At 38.3% G+C, this 13626-nt stretch overlaps 1 protein-coding gene across 1 annotated transcript; it reads right to left on the bottom strand.

Annotated features, from left to right (window-relative positions):
• Window positions 1-710: 710 nt before the first annotated feature.
• On the bottom strand, window positions 711-13364 carry LOC110452924 (glycoprotein-N-acetylgalactosamine 3-beta-galactosyltransferase 1-like). Its single transcript, XM_021501683.1, has 3 exons — window positions 13088-13364; window positions 1674-2080; window positions 711-800 (listed from the first exon to the last, which is right to left on the bottom strand). Exons 1-3 carry the CDS (start codon window positions 13362-13364, stop codon window positions 711-713), a joined length of 774 nt encoding a protein of 257 aa, XP_021357358.1.
• Between the last annotated feature and the right edge of the window lie 262 nt (window positions 13365-13626).

Here is a 13626-nt window from a genome sequence, read left to right as displayed (position 1 = left end):
TAGTGTACATTCTGACTCTCTACAAAACAATATATGATAGAGGCGAGTACTCCAGGCTATATGAATGTATATGTAACTAAGGGCCGCTTTCGTTTATCGCGATCCAAAAGGTTGAACCGGTTGGACCAGAATGGTTCGTTTATGAAATATGGTCGGACCTAGTAATCCGATGCTGTTTTCAGTTGGTCCTTCACAAAGCCTTGCAAGGCCTGCAACTATTAGATTTAAAAACAGACGAGCCGATTGTTCTGCATAAACAAAGAGACCCCTGCAGGATTTAAAGGTGACAGTTTAATATCGTTTGGTTTGTTCCCATGTAGGAACAACAATGCCATCTAGGATGGCCCAATTGGTACAAATACAATACAAATAGCCGCACACATAGTCCACTTTACCAAGAATATGCCAATTTTAGTCTATTTTAAATTTTTTATTCACATAATAGACAAAAATTACAATATAAGTTGAAAATATCAGCCTTGTCCGTGGTAGAGTACGTTACTATATATATTGCTACCATGTGAGTGACACTTTTCGAGGCACCCGACTTCCGTTCCGTGACGCGCAAGCCCCACGTCACTAGAGTAAATATAATGCTCTTTTAGCTCTATTGCATGTCATTGGCCTTGCGTAGCTGCAGCTTAATCGTCAACCAACAAGCCAAGTACCGGATGTTGCGTCATCTTCAGTCAGGTACGACGTCAAACAGTCTAGCGCGTCAAATTGTACACAAAGTAGTCCATGGCATACATCATGTTAGGCGTGATGTAATGGAAGGATATCGCTGTGCGACTGCAACCCTGGAAAGAAAATATTAAAAAAAAAAAGTAGCGAGTATAAACTTTATTTAATTATATTATCCATACAAGTGTGGCATATATTAATTGACGTAACATTCGGTCGCCTTTTACTTTCGCGCATCCTCGATATCAAGGGGTTACGCTCACTTTCGCTCCCCTTAGTGTAGATGAGCGTAACCCCTGGATATCGAGGATGACTTTCGAGCTAGGGGAATTTCCCTTTATTTAATTAGCTCACACACGCAGTAGAACATCCGACAAGAAAGTCTGGGTTCGCGGGTTCGATCCCCGGTGGAAGCACGTTACACTACCATCTTTCCTGTTACACAAGTATAATTTTCTTTTGCCTTTTCCCTCAATGTTAGACTTTTTCATGTTATATCGTATAACCTAAAAATCAGACACAGCAAAAAATGATGACGTCATATACCCAAATGTTTGGCGCGGTATTTGTAATTTGTGCAAAGTGCAAACAGTTTTTTCGGTATATATACTGTATAAACCCAGAGATGTTTGGGCGGGCTTCAAATAGGCAAAAATTCTACATTGTAAACTTGAAAGAGAGTGTAAGAGCCAATAACATTCTAAATATGAACCAGAACGTTTCTACATTTTACACTTTCAGCGCTAGCACAGGGCCTTAAGCTTCCTCCGTTGACGTCGCGAGCAATATACAGACATAAGCTTTCAAACAAATATTTTCAAAATGCACTGATCCGTTTCTGCCAGTAAAATGAAGTAAATACAAGATGCCATATATTTCTTTACTTGTATTTCACCAGCTATATACGCGCCCGTTGCGCCCCCTCTAACTGAAAATCCAGGATCAGCCCCTGGGCTCGGACCAGATGTGTGACTACCTGTAATGCCTACCTGTAAGTGTGGGTAATAGATGTGAGACCAGTACCAGCTATTTTTCGGAATATTTCCCCGTACGATATGGTCTTCTGGTCGTAGTGGAAAAAATCTCTCCTTTCCTTCGGAGTCCCGTGTATCTCCAGCCTTCACTCCCACCATTTCCAGGCACTGGCCAAGCTGAACATCCTCGCCGATAAATGTTGTGGGTTCGCATTTAGAGTTCAGATAGGAAGTAGTAGAATTTCCGTACTGTACAAGAGATCGAACCGCCTGTCGACTAAGCACATAGCCTGCCCCACCACTCATAAAGCCTTGTTTTACAAAAGGTTTAAACCTCCGTCCAAAATAAATGGCTTCATTCTGGTCTTTGTCGCGGAGAAAATTACGTAAATTTTCTAAAATGACGTAGGTATCATCGTCGGCTTTCAGGAACCAATCATAATTGTTTAGATGCGAAGAGTAAATATGTAAAAATGCTTCTTTGTTTTTTGCCATAAATATTCTCGGCCTTCCTTGACCGGAAGTTCGACAACCGGAAGATGTTTTGCCTTGACTTGTGTTCCATTAGAGCCCATGAACAAGCGTTTACCCCACGTGTTTTGTACATGTGTCGCCTTGGATACGACCGTCAGGGGTGACGTCATTATCCAGCAAAGTAGCCGTCCTCCTGAAGAAGAAGAGTCTAGACTGAATAAAATTGCCAACATATACTACAAAGAACTATCAACACACTACATAGAGCGATCAATATGAAATACATGGGACATTCCACAAAATACATATGTACTACACATACTAATCTAGCAAAAAAAGGAACTGTGCATGCCTAAAATGTGTTATAAAAATAAATGTGTATGACGTAGGACAACACGGTTTTTCAGGGACAATTTATTTGTTATTTATTAACAGTTGCATTCCATTTTCCACGTTATGGAATCAATTAGTTCCATTCAGGAGTGACGTAAACACAGCAGGGGTCAATACTGAGTTCACAAAGTTAATACCTCGTATATCCACCGTTTGCCTGAATGCAAGTCTGGCAACGTCGACGCATGGAGCCTATCAGACGGTTCAAGAATGCTTGTGGGATGGCATTCCAGATCTGTACCAACGCTGCAGCCAAATCAGCCAACGTCACTGGTTGATTAGGTAATGCCCGTAATCTGCGCTTCGCTTCATCCCAGACGTGTTCAATGGGCGACAGATCGGGGGATACAGCAGGCCAGGACAACACATCAACGTTCTGATGGGCCAGAAAGTCCATAGCGACACGAGCTGTGCGTGGCCTGGCGTTGTCCTGCTGTAGCGTAATGTGACGTTGCTGCCCTTGCACGAATAGAACGACGTGGGTCCGGAGGATCATGTCACGGTAACGTAGCGCGTTCAAATTCCCGTTAACAACCACCAGAGGCGTTCTCCCGTTGGCTGTGATGCCGCCCCAAATCATAACGCTGCCTCCGCCGAAAGAACGTCGTTGTACCACACACGCGTCACGGAAACGTTCTCCAACGCGACGATACACTCTGGAACGGTCGTCACTACTATGCAGGTGGACTCGCGACTTGTCCGTTAACAAAATGCCTGCCCTAACCCGTCGAGTAAATCGCAGATGCCTTCTGCACCAGTCCAGACGTGCTACACGATGACGTGGCAGAAGAACGTTCACGCAATCGGTTTCGTACAGTTCTCGGGCTTATTGGTAGCAACCCAGGGATTGTCCGTGCAGTCAAACTTGCCGTTTGGAAGCGATTTCTCAAATGTACAAGCCTAATATGGTGGTCCTGTTGACGTGACGTCACACGTGGAGGTCGATCGCCGACGTGACCATACTGTTGATGTCTCCACAAGTTCCGGATTGTGTTTCGATGGACATGAAAACGTGTAGAGACAACGGCTTGGCCCATAACAGCTTGAAGCATACCAATAATCCGAAGGCGGCCATTTTCATCGAGCCTCGGCATAGCATTAATCACAAAATTAATGCTGTTTTTACTGTTCATTGGTCTCAACAGAGTGACCCAACAGTTGAAAAATAAACTTGTCGAATTGCATGGCTGGACGAGAAAAACGTGCAAACTGGTCAACGTCTATAGAGAGCAAACTGCACGGGGAAAACTGTCAATGGCACAAGGAGAGTGTGTATGTGTCATACTCGGTCATGTGTGTGAATTTTCATGTATATACAGTTGGTAATATATGTTCTATAACAATTCTCCGCATGCAGTTTCTTTTTCCGCTAGTATATATTGAGCGCTCAACATAATGCATTACACGCCCAATTCCAATATTGCTGCCACACCAAACTGTTTATCAAATTCAATAATGCATTCCGTTAGCATTAAACAATTCCGGTCACCAACAAAAAAAATCCTCCAATATTTCTCAAACATAATTGAGGTACACGCACAGTAAATTTCAAGAAAAAAACATTCAATAACTGATGAAAATCTAACTTTTTATGTGTTTATTTTCCAAGCTAAATAAAAGTCACAATTCAGGAAAAAAACCCATTTATACTTGTAAATATCATAAGGTTGGATTGTCCATGGAGATGCATTCGTTGAGAAATTGTAAGAAAAAGTGTCAAATCTCCAAAATAATTGCATTCACTGCATACTTCCCACCTCTCAAAAAGGAAAAGTGTGGGTAATAAATCACTTGCTGCCACAGTCCACTGCACACCTAATCCCCTTTCATGGCCAATCATGATCACATGACCATGAAAGGGGATGGCGTGTAACAGAACTACCTGTAGGAAAAAAGGGGGAGATAACAACCATCAAGTGGAGAGTACATTGGAGAAAATAATTTAAGGTGGCTCCACACTTTCGCAATTAACCAGCAAAATTCGTTGAAACTTTCATATAATGGTTATGCAACTATGTAGAGTTGATTTTATGAAAATCTTAACATCCCGATCGTTTGGGGACTTTTTTGGAAAAAATACCAAAAAATTGAATTTTCGTCAATTTTAATGTTTTCCAGGTTTTGTGTGTGTGGCATTGTACGGAACAATAACAACAATAATAAAATGAAAAGAAGCATTTCTAATTAACCCTACAAATATTTTATTTATCGCAAAATATGTAACACATGTTACACAAAGTGTTTTTTATTGAATTTGTACGGATAAAAGTGATTATCTACAAGCTAAAAGCAAACAGGACACAAAGATCTATACATATAGAAAGGGAAATTGAACAAAATATACACTATGGCTTTATAATTATTTTATTTTACATTTTACAATCACTTCGATCCGGGTGAGAGTCATCTTCCTTGAAAAAAAATCGGAACTTTTTGCGATGGGGTGACATTTACACAATGACAGTTGCCTCTGTTTACATATAACAAAAATGATGGAAACAAATCAAAAATATGATATCAAAATTATCAATTTACTGTTCTTTAATGGAACCAAATTACCCTCAGTCATGTACACTTTGGACATCATTCCACAGTCCGCAAACTCACGGTATATTTATAATTACACGTCAGGTACATATGTGACCAGAGGCTATCGCATGGTATGCCGTTCTCACGTGCACTCACACATGCATTTCATAGGTATCTTGATATTTTACAAAACGTTATTTTCACAGAGTCAGTAGACTACATTTGTAAACACGATTTAATCGACAGAGCGAAACTCCCTCAACAGCGAAAATCGAAACGACCTTAAGCTTATGAACTCGTGTAAGCACGTGAAATGCACATGTGAGGGCGGTACGTCCGCATTCCATGCGTTTCCTATATGACCTTCTTGAGGTCGTTTGGTCTCATGTCACGGTCTTCCTGTGAGTCTGTTTATGTCTATGAATTGGAAAGCTTTATTTCTGAAGTACGTGTGATTATACATTTCCCGATAAAATCTCGATATCGGGTGTTGACATATCATCGGCACGCACGTGTACTATTGTTTACCAGGGGCCTGTTCGTTTATGCGGAGCAACCGGTTTGACCGTTTATAAATGTAACAATTTCGGGTATAAATCCTTGCGGACCTGCAAATGTGTATGCAGGCATTGCAATGCTTTCTCAAGATTACTAAGTCCGACCTTATTTAATAAACGAACAACAGTGGTCCGATCGGTTTGACCGTTTAAACGAAAACGGCCCAGGTGTAACTATAATTTGCACTACGATATTGAATGCCCGATACGCAATACGGAAATGACGACACGGTGTACATGCACATTTCGATCAAGATAATTGAGTCCGAGCTGTAGTTTTTTCCGTAAGTACGTCACGAAAATGGACGCTGATGACGATGTGTGGAGCCACCTTAATGATATATCCTTTTTTTACATTGTAATTTTAATTTCCTGGTCTGCTTTTTTTCAGTACAACAATCAATTATAAATGAATCAATTTGTGAAATTAATTAATCAATTCATTCATTCATTCATTCATCCATCGTTTCATCTTACTTCATATAAATAGTACAACATTCTATACATCGAGCATACAGTGTACCTGTCTCCCAAAGACGTTTCTCATCCTCCAGTGTAAGGTTGTCAGTATGGCCTACGATTTCTTTTCCTTTTGAAGCTAACTCCTTCATAAAGACTTTGTGTACTGATATCCATTATATCAGAATAACTTTGTGACGGTTCCAATAGAAATTTCCCCAAACCATCATCATCCGAAAAAACACTTGTATCCATTATGAAGGATACACTCAGTCTGGGCTATTGAGAATAAGACAAACTTACCTGGTTCTGATTAGTACTCACTCACACAGGTACATGTAAATTATCTGCAGTGTAGGGTAGGTAAAAAGATTGTCCAGCTGAACATTTTTTTCTGTTTTGTTTGAGCTGGGAAGCATGCAGTAAGTCAGTTATTGCATGATCTCTCGTCACTCGGGACTTATTACACCCCATATTTCCCCTCAATAAATCCAGACTGAGCACAAAGCGGACAAGGCTGACCGAGGTTGGAAAAAAGCATGCAAAGCAAGTGCGACTTTTACCTGTACACCATTCACTACAGGTTCTCACTCAGGTAATATTGCTTGACTTGTATCAAAAGTCTTGTTAGCTTGATGAATTATTGTAAAATTTCCAATCAAAATACATGTCATCATTCTCGAGATTTGAAGCATGTTCTCACATTTTTCTAGACAAATGCATTTCCATGGACATCCAACCTTATGTAATTTACAAGTATAAATCGTGATTTTTTTCCTGAATTGTGACTTTTATTTAGCTTGGAAAATGGACAGATAAAATCATTTTTAATCAGTTATTGAATGGGTTTTTTCCTTAAATTTAGAGTGCATGTACCTCAATCATGTTTGAGAAATATTGGAGGATTATTATTTTGGGACAGGGTTGTTTAATGCTAACGGAATGCATTATTGAACTTGATATACAGTTTGGTGTGGTAGCCATATTAGAATGTCCTCAACAAAATTCAAAGAACTCTCGGCGTCCATTTGATACATAAAACAATTCACACAATGCATAGAGCAGTCCACGTAATACATGACACACTCCACATTATATACTCCACATTATATACATTAGAAGTTCTAAATATTACACGACACACTCCACTTTATATACACTAGTAGTTCTAAATAATACACGACACACATAATATACATTAGTAGTCTCTAAATAATAAACGACACACTCCACATTATATACATTAGTAGTTCTAAATAAAACACGACACACTACACATAATATACATTAGTAGTCTCTAAATAATACACGACACACTCCACATTATATACATTAGTAGTTCTAAATAACACACGACACACTCCACATTATTTACATTAGTAGTTCTACATAAACACGACACACTCCACATTATATACATTAGTAGTTCTAAATGATACACGACACACTACCACGACACACATAATATACATTAGTAGTCTCTAAATAATAATCCACATTATTTACATTAGTAGTTCTACATAAACACGACACACTCCCCATTATATACATTAGTAGTTCTAAATGATACACGACACACTCCACATTATATACATTAGTAGTTCTAAACAATACACGTCACACTCCACATTATATAGATTAGTAGTTCTAAATAATACACGACACACTCCACATTATATACATTAGTAGTTCTAAATAACACACGACACACTCCACATTATATGCATTAGTAGTTCTAAATAACACACGACACACGCCACATTGTATACATTAGTAGTTCTAAACAACACACGACACACTCCACATTATATGCATTAGTAGTTCTAAATAACACACGACACCCTCCACATTATATACATTAGTAGTTCTAAATAATACACGACACACTACACATTGTATACATTAGTAGTTCTAAATAACACACGACACACTCCACATTATATACATTAGTAGTTCTAAATAACACACGACACACTACACATTATATACATTAGTAGTTCTAAATAAACACGACACACTCCACATTATATACATTCGTAGTTCTAAATACCACACGACACACTACACATTATATACATTAGTAGTTCTAAATAATATACGACACACTCCACATTATATACATAAGAAGTTCTAAATAATACGTCACACTCCACATTATATCCATTAGTAGTTCTAAATAACACAGGACACACTGCACATTATATACATTAGTAGTTCTAAATAACACAGGACACACTGCACATTATATACATTAGTAGTTCTAAATAAACACGACACACTCCACATTATATACAACATTAGTAGTTCTAAATATTACACGACACACTCCACATTATATACATTAGGAGTTCTAAATAATACACGTCACACTCCACATTATATTCATTAGTAGTTCTAAATAATACACGACACCCTCCACATTACATACATTAGTAGTTCTAAATAACACACGACACACTCCACATTATTTACATTAGTAGTTCTACATAAACACGACACACTCCACATTATATACAGTAGTAGTTCTAAATAATACACGACACACTCCACATTACATAGATTAGTAGTTCTAAATAACACACGACACACTCCACATTATTTACATTAGTAGTTCTACATAAACACGACACACTCCACATTATATACATTCGTAGTTCTAAATACCACACGACACACTACACATTATATACATTAGTAGTTCTAAATAACACACGACACACTCCACCTTATATACATTAGTAGTTCTAAATAACACAGGACACACTGCACATTATATACATTAGTAGTTCTAAATAATATACGACACACTCCACATTATATACATAAGAAGTTCTAAATAATACGTCACACTCCACATTATATCCATTAGTAGTTCTAAATAAACACGACACACTCCACATTATATGCATTAGTAGTTCTAAATAATACACGACACACTCCACATTATATACATAAGTAGTTCTAAATAATACGTCACACTCCACATTATATACATTAGTAGTTCTAAATAATACACGACACACTCCACATTATATACATTGATAGTTTTAAATTCATAGAGCATCCACATTGTACGTTGAACACTCTACTTGACAGGTAGAACACTCCACATGGTACATTGAGAGTTATAAATACTATATAGAACACTCCACATGATACCTTGATCACTCTACCTGACAGGTAGAACACTCCACATTATGTTCATTGATCATTACTTGATAGATAACCACTCCACATAATACATTGAACACTCTACATGACACATTGAACACTCTACATAATACATTGAACACTCTACATAATACATTGAACACTCTACACAATACATTGAACACTCTACATAACATATTGAACACTCTACATAACGCATTGAACACTCTACATAATACATTGAACATTGAACACTCTACATAATACATTGAACACTCTACATAACACATTGAACACTCTACATAACACATTGAACTCTCTACATGATACATATTGCACTCCTCTTATTTAATTTTATTTTCCCAGGCAAAGGCATGTTTATCGTTTCACTAGCAAAATGGTAATACACCTGAGAGGCGTCGGAAAATAATAGAATCTACCAATCCTGTGTGATGAACACAGAGAAATCTCGACCCAATGTTAAGGTTTTGAGTTCAGCACGAGGACGTTTTCAGAAAAATAGCTCGTGTAAGTTGGCTTTCGCAAGATACATAAAGACAGATTAATTACCTATCTCCAGCAAAAACGGTGATGCACCGGTGAAGTGTGGGAGAAAAGGAAATGTCACATATGATAACAGAAAGAGTGGTATTTCCTACCTGTCGTAGCGGTGGACCTGTCGGGTTTAGTAGTGGCTGACCAACTCGTTGTTGTGTGTGTTCGTGTCTGTATCACGTGTATGGCGTCCTTATATAAATCGGTATAAGCCACAAGCGCGTACACAAAAAGGAAACATAAAACGAGAAAGACTCGCTGTGAAAACACAACGTGTAGAGCCTGTCGTTTCATATTCATATATATCTCTTCCGCGTGTACCGAATACATGAAAATTCAACCGTCACGGACCATCGGCCACACTGAATCACCAGAGTATGACAGACTGAGGTAAAAAAATTGCCCCCCCCCCTCCCCCATGCATGTGGTTCAATCGTAAGAGAGAATGATTTTATTACCGCAATAAGGTGGATTCTGATGAATGTATTTTTTTCGTCTCTCTCTCTCTCTCCTATTTATATTTGTAAAGGGCGTTTATAAGTTGCAATTACTTGTGCCCAATGCTTTTGTAATTATATTGCAATAAAATATGTTTAAGCTTAAAACTTTTTTAAACAGTTCCCTCTAGTCATTTAACGGTCCCGGTCCATACCTTTTCACGTCAGATCGGGGAACCGAACCCCGGTCGCCTTGGTGAAAGGCAAGTGCGCTATATATCCGCTGTACCACCCGACCACCCTATATAATATTATATGTGTATGTGCTGATCACAGAAGGATAAACATTCATAGCATACAACAATTTAACCGCGAAAATTCTCACATTTTTTTCTGGGGCGACGCCCCTTATTAATTATAAATGTACATGTACCAATATATAAAGAAGGTGCTTATTTTCCCCCAAATTAGAATAAAACAACTTTGGATTGTTAATGCGGATGTCTTAAATCATGTCACATTGAGCAGACAAATATTAAGATTTGATTCAGTCTTCTTATGCATTCTTTTATAAGTACATAGCTTAATATGGTTTTCATTGGATTTGTGAATTTTTGTTTTTAACGCAATCATATAACTTTTATAAAATGTTCTACAATGATTGTCAAACCATGGTTTGTCAATCCTTGAGGACGACGAGTCTTAAGTACGTGTACTGCTAACACCTGTAACATGTGATTTCTTTGTGTAGATTTGACATCAAATTATTATGTTTCTCTGCCAGGAACGCAAAACTATCATCGACACCAGAATGGGTACTCAAATCAAAATGATGAATACATTTGTTCAGCTCATCTACATTACTGAGTTACTGTTCTATTAATATCTTTCTCAGTGGTCTCTTCGATTTAATTAACTTTGGGTTTAAGTTCAAAATGCAATGGCGCATGGTCCGAGTATGCATTAAAACTACAAATGATAAATTTTGTAACATGTCAGAGGTCGTCAATCTATAATCTATAACACTATACCCTTTAGGACCACAGTATGTGAAATCATTCCCAAACATACCCGGATGTCTGCCATTTAGAATACGTAACCCGGACTCTATTCATAGTTGTATATGTTTCAGACCATACGAATTCACAACCAAATCAGGGTTTATCCTTGAAGGTAGATCCACATCAGCTATATAATTAGTAAATGAAGGTGTGTTAATCACACCATTCATTTTAGAATCTTATCTAATGAAGTCGTCTACCGTAGAACACCTACTATTAACATCACCAACCACCAACACTTTGCCCTTGATCGAACATAGAATATGTTGCAATTATATTGTCGATAACAAAATGATTTATCTGGGGGTACATACGTTGTTATTGATTCATTTCTCTGTTGATTATGTTGACACAATTGTATTCAAAAAATGCCGACCCTGTATAAACCGGACACCTATGTAAAACGGCCAGAAAGTTTGGTCCCGGTGACATCCGGTTTAGACAGGTTATAATGTATTTATGACCGATTGATATTATCGTTCAAGATGTGTTACAATCAAAATTGTCACGGCGTCAACAAGCCATGTTCAAAAAGAACACGCCCACAAACCGAACGGTTGTTTCTCACTGCATCTAGCTCGTCGATTGGTCGATAGAACGTTTGAGGTCGGTGTCGTCCTTGATTTCAGAAGCAGTGTACAACATTGTATCTTTTTCGGAGACTTGTTGTTTGCGCGCATTGTCAACTTAGATTACGCATACACGTATACAGAAATGTAAAATTTACATTGCATGTACATGTTTCAAACCATGTGTCATGACTTGAATGTTTCGTTGAATGTGTATCTATCCAAATTTTCGTGAACTATATTGGTATTTATGATTACAAGAGGGCAAAATAAAAAAACATTACAAATGCTTGAGAGCTCTCCATACCAGCTGCTGCACTGAAAAGTAATATCACGGATAATATGCCTACTCCTAACACGAGTTTCGTGTGAGAAATCGTGTTGGGGTGAGAAATCGTGTTGCGAACGTAGCAATTTTAGCACGATCTCTTGGGGTGAGAAATCGTGTCGTAACATCCTCATTTCCCAGTTTGACTTTTTTATACCTCCCCTCCAAACTATAGAACACCACCGCGAAACGTGGGGATCGTATGCCTCCACGCGGTGTGTAGTGTAGGTACAACAAGCATAAACATCACTTTTACACTCCGTAATAGAATGATCCATTTTAAGCCATACAATTGTATCATGTTTTATATTGACTATACTTTTATCATAAACAAGATTGTTTTTTGTTATGAAAATTGCCATTCCATTTCCCTGTTTATGTCTCGAAAGAGACCTTTATATATATTTACATGTGAAATCTGCGATCGGTATATCTACATCCTTTTCAATCAACATTCTGATAAACAAACAATATCATATGTTCGTAAAAAAAAAGTGGGGCGGGGGGGGGGGTGAACTCCTTCCCGTTTATGAACAGTCTGTCCTTCACGAGACAAACTTTCTGTCCGTTTTTGCGAGCCCTCCTAAACTCTGGGTATAGCAGTCTCCTTGTTTGCTCTATCTCTGCTGGGTATTGTACATGTTCATATACACGGTATGAAAGCCCTTTAAGGGACTTCGGAGCAGCCTTCCGCACAAGTTTACGTTCCTTGAAATAAGTGAAACGCGCAACAATGGTCCTAGGTTTCCCTTCCTGATCTCTAACTCGCGCACTTGGTCCTGGGTCGAAGTTCGAGTCCTCGTTCCTTCTGTCATGATGTGAGTTACGCTTTGGACCTATCCGATGCACCCGATCAAACTATATATCTGCCGTGACCTACATCTTATTGTGTATGAAGGTGGTAACTAGCCCCTCACAGTCCTCCTCCTCCTCCTCCTCCTCATCCTCTGGGATTCCATAAAATAAGAGGTTCTGTCTCATTAACCTACATTTAAGGTCTGTGAGCTCCATCCTGAGGTTTTCACCACTATTGTCAGGTGGGGGTAATGAGTTAATACTCTCCTTGACTACTGAAACCTTCTTCTTTAAATCACTTACATCTTTCGAATTGTTCTTGACATCAGTATTGAGACCATAGAATAAATTAGATACTCCGGATAGATTGGTATCCATCTCCTTCTTACTGTTTGACATCTTGTTATGATCATTATGGAGTTTGCTAACAGAACTGTCACATGGCACGCCCACTGTTAATGTAAATGTTACTGTGCCAGTAGAGATAATAAACCCTGGTTTAATGATCATGTAAAAAAAATGCGTAAGCAGTATTTGGATGCACTGCATAGTTTTAATTGTAACAAAAGTCATACTACTTATGCTGTTCTTATTAGTAAGAAAAAGGAATATAAAAAAATGGGCGCTAAGTCTAAAAGGCAACACTTTAATAAAACTTTGT

The sequence above is a fragment of the Mizuhopecten yessoensis genome, unplaced genomic scaffold (assembly GCF_002113885.1).
Source record: "Mizuhopecten yessoensis strain PY_sf001 unplaced genomic scaffold, ASM211388v2 scaffold6971, whole genome shotgun sequence".
In the NCBI taxonomy this organism is placed as follows: domain Eukaryota; kingdom Metazoa; phylum Mollusca; class Bivalvia; order Pectinida; family Pectinidae; genus Mizuhopecten; species Mizuhopecten yessoensis.
The sequence above is the reverse complement of the archived record's forward strand: the minus strand, read 5'-3'. Positions and strand labels throughout refer to the sequence as shown.

Excerpts from the sequence above, each read along its gene's own strand:
- LOC110452924 (XM_021501683.1), bottom strand. The coding sequence starts at position 13,364 with ATGTCAAACAGTAAGAAGGAGATGGATACCAATCTATCCGGAGTATCT. Across the intron at positions 2,081-13,087 it reads GGAGGAGGAGGAGGAGGACT|CCGACGATGATACCTACGTC; the intron begins GTGAGGGGCTAG and ends GGTTCCTGAAAG. Across the intron at positions 801-1,673 it reads TCTATTACCCACACTTACAG|GGTTGCAGTCGCACAGCGAT; the intron begins GTAGGCATTACA and ends TTTTCTTTCCAG.